Here is a 12,176-nt window from a genome sequence, read left to right as displayed (position 1 = left end):
ATGAGTACCGACGACGAACAAAACTGGCTTGCAAAAACAAAACCCATCAATTGTCGGTTTGAAAGTCCAGAACATTCTGATGAACGTTACGACTTTCGGCTGAAGGATCCCGTCAGTGTACACCTCAGCGCCTACATATCACAAGTTCAACAAAATTAGAATTATTACTTGAAGCAACTCGTTCTATAACAAATTAGAGTTATTACGTATACCTTCTGCATGCCAGAAAGATCCAGGGTTGACATGCATCATCTTGTTCATGAACTTGTGAACCATAGAAAATGATTCATACCAGCCACCGTAAACATCAGCCTTTTCCTTTGCATTCCAGGTTCGTATATACGGAGGCCTAACTCCATATTGTTGCCAAATTCCAGCTCTGAGGGTATCGATCCGTATGTCACGTTGCAGCTTTACTTGACCCTTGATATAGTCTGCGATCGGACCAGACCCAAAATTCCGATGGTTTGGATCAGGTAACAGCTGATTGCACGTGTGCGGGCCAATATATTTTTCAACATCCACGTCTGAGTTGATTGCAGAAGTGTAGCGCGCAACCACCATTTGCAGAAAGGGTTGTGCCTACAAACCAACACTATTGTGGAGTTGGTAGTCCGGCGACCCTTGTACTCCCTTCCCACCCCGACCGAATAAGAAGTCGCACAAGCTCGGACGGCATCGCGATTTGGGAAGACCATCCCTACTCGGAATTCCATCCCAGGATCCCACATAATCTTTTCATCAGCCTCCGGGGCGACGTCAAAGTCGCAAAGATCCGCCCTTCTTACATGCTCAGGAAGTTGCGACTGATATTGTGAATCTGCTCCTAAGTCTTCCTCGACCTCCTCTTCGTTGCTGTCATAGAAATCCTCTTCTTCCTCTTCATCACTACCCCTCTCAGACCCGCTGTAATCACCTAAAACCAACTGGTCCAGTAAAGTCTCGTTGCGAACCACAGCCTCGTATTCCACGTACAATTCCAAAATATCCAGTTGCGGATACCGCACAACCTCGTTCAAAATTCCAAACACATGCTCGTTATTCTCCACAGAAAACAACGAGTACGAGCGTATCGTACCCCCAACTATTCTTGGAAGCCGGAAGTAGATTTTTGAAATTTCTACTTTCCCGTCGGTAGATACTGCTTTTCTGCAAATATTTTGTAATTCTTCGAAACTCATTCTCTCGCTAAGCGCCATATTAACAGGACGACCCCCATGATATTCTATTCCACACGGAGAACTCACAATACGGCCATCACACCATATCAACAAAGATATATTTGAACTCGTCATTTCTAATTAATAAACAGCAAATATATCACCGCTATATTTAAAATGCGAATCTTAAATTTATAGCATGAACATATCAATTGCAATTACTGTTACTTTATTTCTAATATTTTTTTTAAATAAAAATAAATTAAACATATCCTAATATAATTGTATGAAATTTCTAATTATACATTTTCTTATTACATGAAATTTCTAATTATACATATTCTAATTATATCCTAATATAATTATATTAAACATATCCTAATTTTTTTATATTATACATGCATTTCTAAATTACAATTAAAGTCTAATATTTTGCTATATTAAAATTAATTTTATAACAATTTTACATATTATTAAATTTCTAATATTTATTAACACTAAAATTATTTAAAGCAATAATTAAAAAAATTACACGTACTAACCTCTTGTAGTCCTTTAAAATAATTAGTATCGAATAAAAAATATAACACTTCACGAAGAGATCCGTTTAGCTCCGAAATATAATTTCTTCCAACTTTTTTCCGTTCAACTTCAAAATATAATACCTTGAAACTAATTTTTTTCTGCCTATACTCTCATTTTTCACTCTCTTAAAATTTGATTTGTTTTTTTTAGTAAGTAAAAATGGAGTTTTCAACCCTTTTTATAGGCAACCGTTGGGGCAGCTCCCAACGGTTACTGCGTTCCACATTTCTAGAATGCGGAACGCATTTAATTTACCGTTGGGAGCTGGTCTCCCAACGGTAACGTGCAGTGTTCCGCATTTCTAGAATGCAGAACATGTGGGTCCTAGCTCATTTGGAATTAATTCCAAAAGAGCCACAGGACTGGAATTTTGGGTGCCTATGAGGCACCCAAATATCAAAAATCCGAATCTTAAATATAAAATTCTTTTTATGATTTATATTTTTAATATCTTGAAAATAGTAATAAACCGGAATTTATTAACATACCAAGCACATATTTTATAGAAATTCAACTGAATGTTAAGAAAAATATGAAATTTATTTGAACCAAACATATCGTAAGTTTTAGTGGAAAATGAATTGAGAAATGGAATCGAAAGGTCAACCAAATCGACTATTCTAATTTAATCCCATTTCAAGAACTTATATCCATATAAATTTAGCTCTTTTAATGTTGCAGGAAAGTCTTATTTTTGAAACAAATGACAAAACAAAAAAGATTCTCTTGGCAGCCATTAGAATAAGATTTAGGCTAAACTCATTTTAAGATCTTTAAATTTTCATTTTTTAGTTTATCAAGTCCTTCAACTTTTATTTAGCTTTTTTAAATCTTTAAACTTTTATTTTTTGCTTCATCAGGTCCCTCAACTTTTATTTGACTTTCTCAGGTCCTTAAACTTTTATTTTTTGGTTCATTAAGTCCTAAACGAAGATCCATTTAAGAACCCAATGAATCAAAAAATAAACAATTAGGGATTTGAGAAAGGCAAATAAAAGTTGAAGGACCCGATGAATCAAAAAATGAAACTTTAAAAACCCGAATAAGTCAAATAGAAGTTAAGGGATCTAATGAACCAAAAATATATAGTTTAGAGACCTCAAAATAGGTTTAGCCTAAAATTTACATAAATCATTTTCTTTAATTAACAAAAAATACTCTTTTATGTTATTGGTGAATCAGATAATACTTGTAAATTTGACTTAGCTCAAAACCAAATACTCTGATTTTTTTTTCCCGAATATAGGGTCAATTCGATCCTTAAATTTATGACTTATGATCAAATAACTCACGTCCAACTATTTTGATCAATTCAATTAAAGATAATACTGTCAATTATTAGATTAATTAAAGAGAATACTCTCTTTTTAAGTTAATTAAAGATAAAATTGTGTCATTCCGGTTCTTCATATTATGTCCTTAATTGAGCCAAAAATGGAAATGTATTAACCTTAACCAGTGACGGATACACTCAAGATTCAAGGGGTTCACTGGAACCCCCCTCAGATCCAACTTTTCCTTAAGTACTATATGTAGACAATGGCTCTTGTATATGTTGTAATTTACCGCCAACCCATGTATATACTAATATAGTTCACCAATTATAACCGGTTCTTAAAGATTATTTTGACTATTTTTTTTTTCTAATTTTAAAACATGTGTCTTTTTTTGAATTTTGATGAGTAGTTCACTGAATATCACATTTCTTACACTAATAGTTTTTGAAAAATCATTGCAACTATTTATTTTGGACATCCTATTAAAATAATTGTAAAACAATGAATTTAACAAACAAAAAGTTAGTATAAATTATTACATCAACTTTCAAATTAATTTATATGCACGATTACTTATCGTATTTAATTAAAATATTACCTAAAAAATCTACCAAGTTATCTTGTATATTTTTTATTAAGTAGGGTTTTGTTGGGTTGATTAGCAAAAATTTCAAATTAGTCTTTCAATCTCTCAGCTGAACTGATTGCTCTGGTCTAATTTTTAAAACACTAATTAGAACTAAATTAATTAGTCCAATTTCTAACACATTGTATTTATCTGATATTTTAAGAACAAAATCAGACCGACAATTCAACTAGTTCGACCAAAACTGACATTCATTCCATTTCAATTTGTCTAAAAACTAAAAGTATAGTTTAGCATATTTAAACAGAATAAAATTACAAAAATAACATTAATATAGTTAAATAAAAAAATGATTGCCATACTATTACATTTTTAAATACGTGTTTATAAACATTAGCAATCAATAATTTTTTTTATTTAAAAATGTATTATAAATTTTAGTTTATATAATTTTAAATTGGACCCCCCTAAAAGAAAACTCTGTATCCGTCACTGACCTTAACTGATCAAAACGTCCAAAATCGATTATTTAACCTTGAGTCACAAGTTGAAGAACCAGATTAATCCTTTGTCCAAATTTTATTAGTCCAACAAAGAACCACGTATTATTCCATCAGCCACCAATTACTACGAGTGGCTCTGCTTTGCAAGCAAACACATAGCCACACTTACAAACTAAATAAAAACAGCAACTTAATTACAGAGTAGAAATAGAAACTGCAACTGTACAGACAGACATGGGACTTAAAACTCTTCCATTATCACCTTCACAAAATTATTTCCTTCCGCAAAGAATCTTGTCTGAAAACAGATTTGTAAGAAACTCTAACGTTGTCAAGGTTTTTGCTGCTAAAGCAGAGAATGATAATGAGGAGGAGACAAAGAAGAACAAGCAATCTTTGTTCAGTAGTATAACTGAAGCTCTAGATTTCTCACAAGTTCGGTCCGCTAAAGATGCTGAACTTCTTGAGGAGGCAAGAGAAAACACCAATTCTGGTGGAAAAATGACCAGAGAACAGGTACCGATGAATTCAGTTTGATTTTCAGTTCGGTTCGGGTTTAGAGATTAAAAAGTTCAGTTCAGTTTCAGTAGAAACTAACTGGAACTGAATTATTAATCGAATCGGCTAGTTTGATTTTGTTTGGTTTATATCTTTATAAATTTAGTTCGGTTTAGTTCGATATTTTTTCATATTGTATTAACTAGCTAGAATCAATGCAGTATGGTGCTCTTAGAAGGAAAATTGGAGGGACATACAAGGATTTCTTCAAGTCTTACGTTGAGGGTATGCAGTAGTGGAGTTAAATTCATTTAATTATTAAAAGGTTTAATTGTTCTAAGTTACGAATTTTATCGTGTTTTGTCTGGACACCAATGTTTTAATTTTTGCAATCCGAAACACCGAACAATTTATTTATAGTGCTGAATAATCTACTTTGATATCAGTGGATGGGGAGTATGTGGAAGAAGGTTGGGTAGACAAAACATGCAAGGTATGCAAAAAAGACACTAGAGGTGAGGCAAGGCAAGTTGACAAGCTTGGAAGATATGTTCATGTGGCTTGTCTAAATAAGCCCAATTCTGGCAACTTTTTTACAAGACTTTTCTCTTGATGAATTTCAATGTAATGCTGCCAAATCAAATTATTATTTTTTTTTCCTTTTCATGATTATATGGTTTTGTGGAAGAGAAAACTTGTACAATTTACAAGGTTGAAGATTTCCAATTGTAACGCTTCGATGATTAATGTTAAATCTTTTCACACTTGTAAGTTGTTCTTTTTTTTTTTGATGAATTTGTAAGTTGTAATATAACACCAATGAAAATCAGTTTGCTTCTCACTATCTCCAAAATCCTTTGTCTCCAATTTTTTTGAATAGATGACATACAAAGAAAGAAAATAACTGAAATCTATATCAACTATGATAACGTAGTATAAGGATAAAGCAATCTCGGTCAACTCAAATATCGCTAAGTCCAACAAAGAACAAGTTCAGTCCACAAGTCGAACAACAATTTCGGCCCACGAGCCAAGATCATAATCTTGGCCCATAAATCATAATCCAAATCACAAATCCGACTCACAAATACTAAAGGCCGAATAAAAATAACAAAAGACAGTCGAGTTAGAGATCAGTAGATCACCATTCTTATACCATACCCCTACTTTAAGAATAGGGCCTATCTTTCGATGTTCTACTCGTATCACATATATACAGATAAAATCATACATTACTTGCTTAAAGTACCTTATATTTGATAAACAGAAAAATAGGAAATTTAAAATTATAAAATAATGATTATTGGATAAATTCATATTTTTTATTTCATTTTTTCAGTTGGATATTTTCAAGATTATTTTGGGCTGGGCTTTCTTGATGAGCCTACTCTCTCTTTCGGATGGCCTTGTATAGCTTTCTGGATTAAACTGAAAATTACACAAAACCCCAAAACGACATGGAGTAGTTATGAATATACCATCATGCGATCAGATTAGGTTACTAAAATGGGCGGGAAGAACTACCCAATTTGGCGGGAAAGCTGTCTCTTCTTATAACCACTTTAGCGCGCGAAGCCGTTTCCACAGTCTCCGCCAAAACAACGAAAATATCAGCAATTATTATTTTCAAAAAAATGGGCGGACCACCGTACGATTGCTTGGCAAACCCTCTAGGAGCCGTCCGATTAACGTTCGACAAGGCCATGGCCTCCGGTTCGCAGGCTTCGTCTCTCGACGGCAAAGATTGGGGCGCCGCTGACCTATTCCGTCACTTCCTCTTTGACCAATCGAAACTCTCTCAGGTACGTTAATTCATTATTGTTAGATCTGCATTTTTTCTAAGCTTATTAGGTTCATTGTTAAGCTTGTAATTAGTTTTTTTAATTAACTGTGTTTATTAAATGACTATTTTAGGTTCCGATTCTTAATCCGGCGAGTTTAAAATGGATTCAACCGAATACACTGGTTAGGTTTCGTGGAATGATTCAAGATATGTTAGGAAATGAATTCTATGTCGGTGCTTACAAGGTATTAAAACATTTTCTATTTTGGTTTACTATTTCATGTTATGATATCATCTGTAGTAGTGTTATGTAGTAGTATATGTTAGGTTTTGTTATATTACTAGTATTGTATTTGTTAAAATAGTAAATTAGATGATAATTGTTACATTTTTTCGGTGAAGGATGATTCGGTTTGGAGGACGAACAAATACATGGATGTTGCTCAGTTTCCTGTAGGATCCTCGCCTGAAATGCGAATTTGGGAACGGAAATTGTTCTATTGTGTTCCGGTTAGTTTCCGCCACTGAAGTTGTTGAAAGTTTCTTCTTGGTTTTGTAGTGTATTAACAACTTGAATTTGCAGTTTTGGAAAAAGAATTGTTGTAGTTTAAAACTGTACTTGCTTGGAGGTTTGATTGTTTTGAGCTGATGTTGTTTCTTGCTGCTCTCTAGGTTCCGGGGCTGAATTCGTGGGCTGATTCTGTTTCCCAGGTAGCTAATGATACACATGTGAATTGGATATCCCAACAAACAGATAAGCGTGGAAGAATGGACTTTGAAGCTGTGGACCACCAAAATGTACATGTACTTTTCACTTACTGACTTGTTTCTTTCATTGTCAAGGGTAGCATTGGCATTTTTCTTGGTAGTTTAAGTTTCAGTATGGCCTAATTAGTCACATGACAATTATTTCAGATGAGCAGTGGTTAATTATTAATTCAATTTAAGTATCACAAACTAACTTCATTGTTCTTGCTGAATGAAGTTCTAAGCTGTGACATTTTAGTCCCCGAGTAATAGATGATGATTCCTGCACCTTGTGCTTTAAGTAATGCTAATATACAATTTTCCTATGACAGGTTTCAGGTGATATGCTTGAAGATATTCCAATCGCAAAAAGGATGGTAAGCATGACTTATTTCTGCATTATGCTTTGAAGATGGGACTTCTGGTTGTTTTATTTTAGAAATTAGACAGGAAAGAAGATATAATTATTAGGCTTACTTATAATAGAGATGCTTCTTCTTTTAGTTTGCACCCTATATTTGATTTGATTATTTTTTTTAACCAGTACTATTTCTCTTTGTAGAGAGAGTATAGCCATCCTTCCCCATCTTCTCAGTCTCATAACTGCATGATTGCGGGCGCATGTTCTAGCAAAGCTGTAGTGCCAGATGTTAACAAAAATTCTTTTCCTTGTCTTGTAAAGGTAAAGAATCCAATTGATTTTTAAGATCTATGTTACGCATATTCCTAGTTTTATGAAATTGTCTTCTCTGTTCATCTCCAAGGTGATTTTTTCTGACTTTATTTGTCAGGTTTATGATTCCCCTGAGTCTGACTTGAAGCTGAACGATGTCTTTGAATTTGTTGGTATTCTTACCTATGATTCGGAGCTTGCTGTGGAGGAGGATGACTGTGACCATTTTTCTGATGATGCATTGGTCCATTTGCCACCTAACACGGTATTGACTTGCTATAACTGATTATTGTGTTGTGGCAATCCCCAGTCTGTTTATTTTCATATGGCTTACAATGTGGGGTTGCATTTATGAAGGTGCCACGCCTCCATTGTATTATTCATCGGAAGCTTGCGCTGCATGACTTCCTGCAGAGTTCCCCTGTAATTGAGGTTATTAGCACTCCTTATCTTTATTTTTGTCTTATGTTGCGTAGTATGTCAAGAAATTGAGATTTGGATTACTTTCTCATGCACTTTCTTTCTTATTCTGACGCTAAATTTTACCATGTTTGCTGTTATTCGTTCTGCAGCCAAAGAGCCATTTGTTTAAAGATGCGAGGGAAACTTTATTGAGACATCTAACAACTATTCTTGGCAACGATGGTGTAGCAGCAAATTTTATGCTGTTGCACCTTCTATCGAGGGTAAGTGATTTATGCATAGCGATATTCACTATACTCGTTCATTTTCCATCATTCATTCAGCCATTTTGATCCTCATTCCTGCTGCCCCTAATAGAAAATATTACCTCTTTCTCAACCAGGTACATTCTAGGGTAGGCAATGTTGCAGTGGGGAAGCTTTCATTAAATCTTACCTGTTTGAGTAAAGAGAGCATTTCCATATTTGGCACTCGTCTTAAAACTGTTATCGAGAACCTGGCTCCTTTTACAACATGCCTACCCCTCAGTGTGGAATATCTTAACAGGGATTATTTTGCACCCAAAAAGGATTATCAGGCGAACAGGTAGCGGCTCTCTTAGTTATCAGAGAACTCAATTTAATTGATGCCTGGATAGATTTTGATTTTGATTCTGCTATTCTCTAGATTTTAATGACTTGCTTGGTTTATGATTCAGATTAATACCTGGAGTCCTGCAGCTTGCTGAGGGAACACACTTGATTATAGATGAGACCCAGTTGGAAACAGGAACCCTTAACTCTGTTGGAGTTGACAATGCAAGGCTGCTAAAGAATTTGATAGAGACTCAAAAGGTGATATAAATCTTCTCTTGGGTGTTTTTGAATCCATCTATTGTTAAAAATTCTTTCTACATTGATTCGAAAGATCAAGTTATTTAGCAAGGGTATGGAAAATGCACGGTTTCTTTCACTAAAATCTCTAGTGCAGAGATTTTTGGTCTTTTAAAATTCATGTATGTTGGGAGTGTTGAGATTGGCTCATTCGTCGAAATGTTTGTGCAGGTTGAGTATGATTTTACATACTATAAGATGGAGATGGCAGCTGATGTCCAACTGTTAATCTGGTCAGAAGGGAAATCAAACATATTGCCGGCTGATGTAATTATTCCTTTCCAGCCATCTTCAGCAGGTTCCTCAGAAGTCGCAATTAAAGAAACGCTTGATTCTTGGAGATGGTACTTGGCTACTGTCAGATCATTGCCCCATTCTATTGAGACCGAAATTCAGAAGGTAAGATTGCCTTACCCTTTGTTTGGTTCAACTCTATTTTAGAATTCATTTGATTTGTAAATGAGTTCATTTGATGTAAACATGGTTAACTCTAATTTTTTTAAAATAAAGCTCTTAAATGAATTTTTAAGTAAACCAAACACAATATATTTCATTTATAAATGAATTCCATGAAATTTAGTAGAATTCATTTGAGCCTAACTCACCATTAATGTTAGTTTGTTAAGAAAATTCTCCAGTCACACTAGTACAATTTCTATAACCTTGTCAAGTCAAATGTTAAATCTAAAAAAAGATATTACAATTCATTTCCAAGCTTGCATGATTGTCCATTTCTATGACATATCTTTCTTATTAGCATAACTACCACATTCTGCATGGGATTTTCATACAATGGTAGTTACAGCTAGAACTTGTTAGCATTTTAGAATTCATCACTTTAGTTTTGCTAGCATTTTTCCATAAATTCTTCGATTCCTTTAGAGTTTGTTGGGGCTTTATAGTGATTTGATACTGTAGCTCATTTTTGTTGATACACTTCATCCACCGGGATCTTCGTATGATGCATAGGACTTAGTTTAGAGTGCAACAGAAACATTTCTTTTTCTGATTTAAGGGCCATTGTGGATATGTTACAGGAGATAGAAAATGACTTGGTTGCTGCAAGGCAAGCCGATCGAAGTTTAGGCAGCGAAGATTTTAGCAGGTTAGAACCTTTACAGTTTGTTTTCTTTCATGGTATCAGGCAATTAGCTTCCCATTCTATCATTGTGGGTAAGGTCAAAGATGTGATATTTGTTTTGGGTGGACAGAATGTTGACAATGGGACGCCTTATATCCGCAAGCTTTGGCGACGTCTCACTGTCGATTGAGCATTGGCAAATGGTGAAGGAATTAGAGAGGCTAAGGAGGGAGAGACTAAATTGAAATTATCCATTTCCATTACTGATTTACTGGCATTGGCACAATTTTTCTCACATATATGTATTTAACTGGTTAAGGTGTAATGTGATGAACAATTATATAATGTATAGTACATATGATTTTGATCATCAAATGTTTGCATTGAGGATCCATAATGTATGGTTACCCGACTTTACTTATGCTTCAAAAGATTTTATTTTTATAAAGAACATTATGCCTTAACAAACATGATCATTTTTTTTGAGTAATAACATAAATTTATGTTTCTTATATTAAATTAATTAATTTATGCAGTGCAGGTACGAATTTTATAAAAATTTAGAACTCTCTATTGATCAATTCCATCTAAAATACTAAGTACCCTTCATGTTCATGAAGGATTAAATGAAATGCAGCAAAATCCTTACAAGTCAAAGAGCAAAAGATCAGTCCGGTCCCTAATTTTTTTTTTGAAATCATTTTTAGCTATTTTAATCGATTAAGAGCAATATTTTATATTTTTAGATCAATTAAAATTTTTATCTGACTAGAAGAGCTAAAGGAAAATCATTAAAAGCAAAGGCCAGAAGATTATGGTTCAATGCCACAGTCTATCACTTATGGAGAGCCAGGAATGATGCAGTTTTTAATCAGAAAGTGCAAAACAGAGATCAGATCTGTGCTAGAATTTCAAATGATGTGAGGAGCAAAATGAGTTAGTTCTGGCTTCTGTGTAGTAGCTTGTTTCTTAGTTGTTCTGCTGTCTGTTGTCTGCAGAGTTGTAATTAGTTAGCTGCTTTTCCCAGTTGGGAGTTGTAATTGGGCCTATTTTGCAATATAATTGCTCTTTTGGTTGATTGACCAAAAAAAAAATAACGAAAATTACATGAACGGTTTCTCAATATACTGAGTCAACTATTTTAGAAAAGATGATGAGAGCTGTAAAAATACAGTCATCGACTAGGGCTAAACTAACACCAAAGAGTCACCCAAATTTGTAGACTAAAACTAGATCTAATAATAAAATCTAGATTTATTGAACGTTTTAAAGAAATCTAACTTCGAATGCACGACTGATCACATCTTTTGTGATATATCTGTTCTCTTGAAGATTAACAACAACATCGATATTAACGCAAAACATACATGTACTTGATGAAATCCGTCGTAAGATGTTGCCTATAATTGTTTGAGAGATCCAAGTCGTTTGCACCGCAAAAAACAATTTCATCTCAAAAGGTGAAAAAAACTACTCTTAATTTTGATTAGATTAGATCTAATCTCAATTAAAATACTATGGTAGAAAATAATTTCTAGATTTAGACCAAAATTGGCCAAGAAATAAATTTTATTCAAAAAGTAAAGATAAAAACTATGAAAAAACTAAATTTGAGAGATTGGTGAGATGATTTTTGGCCAAAAACCACCCCAAATGAACAAGAATAAGAAAATTTATTAGGATTTGAGAGTTTTTTCAAAAGAGAGACGGCTAGGGTTTTCTCCGCTTTTTTAGATCAATTAGTTCAATTGGTATTAATGTTAGACAACAAATTGTAGGTCTTGGGTTCAAATCCTCTCATTTTTAGGTCAATTATGAATAAAATTGGATTATACTGGTCCTCATACTTATTCATATTGCATAATTTTACCCTTAATTGATCTAAAAATATATAATATCATAAAAAATGATCAAAAATAAATTATTTATTTGGAGCCATAAGTTTAAGGACCGAATTGTCAGTTCACTTAAAAGTCAAATTGACTAAC

At 33.7% G+C, this 12,176-nt stretch overlaps 2 protein-coding genes across 3 annotated transcripts; both read left to right on the top strand.

Moving 5' to 3' along the window:
• Positions 1–4,290: 4,290 nt before the first annotated feature.
• Positions 4,291–5,453, top strand: LOC126660891 (uncharacterized). The gene is made up of 3 exons (XM_050354596.2): positions 4,291–4,627; positions 4,831–4,894; positions 5,056–5,453. The coding sequence occupies exons 1-3, from the start codon at positions 4,346–4,348 to the stop codon at positions 5,220–5,222; spliced, it is 513 nt and encodes a 170-aa protein (XP_050210553.1). The 5' UTR covers positions 4,291–4,345; the 3' UTR covers positions 5,223–5,453.
• A 664-nt stretch (positions 5,454–6,117) lies between these two features.
• On the top strand, positions 6,118–10,609 carry LOC126661423 (mini-chromosome maintenance complex-binding protein). Of its 2 annotated transcripts, none has more exons than XM_050355278.2 (14): positions 6,118–6,411; positions 6,524–6,637; positions 6,795–6,902; positions 7,065–7,196; positions 7,472–7,516; positions 7,702–7,821; positions 7,931–8,077; positions 8,170–8,244; positions 8,385–8,498; positions 8,618–8,820; positions 8,933–9,068; positions 9,279–9,506; positions 10,145–10,212; positions 10,319–10,609. In XM_050355278.2, the coding sequence occupies exons 1-14, from the start codon at positions 6,244–6,246 to the stop codon at positions 10,431–10,433; spliced, it is 1,773 nt and encodes a 590-aa protein (XP_050211235.1). In that variant the 5' UTR covers positions 6,118–6,243; the 3' UTR covers positions 10,434–10,609. The 2 variants fall into 2 exon arrangements, with proteins under 2 accessions (XP_050211235.1, XP_050211236.1); XM_050355279.2 differs by having other exon boundaries at positions 6,119–6,411; positions 7,065–7,190.
• Positions 10,610–12,176: the final 1,567 nt, after the last annotated feature.

Source organism: Mercurialis annua, linkage group LG8 (genome assembly GCF_937616625.2).
Source record: "Mercurialis annua linkage group LG8, ddMerAnnu1.2, whole genome shotgun sequence".
Lineage (NCBI taxonomy): Eukaryota > Viridiplantae > Streptophyta > Magnoliopsida > Malpighiales > Euphorbiaceae > Mercurialis > Mercurialis annua.
The sequence above is the reverse complement of the archived record's forward strand: the minus strand, read 5'-3'. Positions and strand labels throughout refer to the sequence as shown.

Excerpts from the sequence above, each read along its gene's own strand:
- LOC126660891 (XM_050354596.2), top strand. The coding sequence starts at position 4,346 with ATGGGACTTAAAACTCTTCCATTATCACCTTCACAAAATTATTTCCTT. Across the intron at positions 4,628-4,830 it reads GAAAAATGACCAGAGAACAG|TATGGTGCTCTTAGAAGGAA; the intron begins GTACCGATGAAT and ends GAATCAATGCAG. Across the intron at positions 4,895-5,055 it reads CTTCAAGTCTTACGTTGAGG|TGGATGGGGAGTATGTGGAA; the intron begins GTATGCAGTAGT and ends CTTTGATATCAG.
- LOC126661423 (XM_050355278.2), top strand. The coding sequence starts at position 6,244 with ATGGGCGGACCACCGTACGATTGCTTGGCAAACCCTCTAGGAGCCGTC. Across the intron at positions 7,517-7,701 it reads TTCCAATCGCAAAAAGGATG|AGAGAGTATAGCCATCCTTC; the intron begins GTAAGCATGACT and ends TTCTCTTTGTAG. Across the intron at positions 8,245-8,384 it reads AGAGTTCCCCTGTAATTGAG|CCAAAGAGCCATTTGTTTAA; the intron begins GTTATTAGCACT and ends TTCGTTCTGCAG.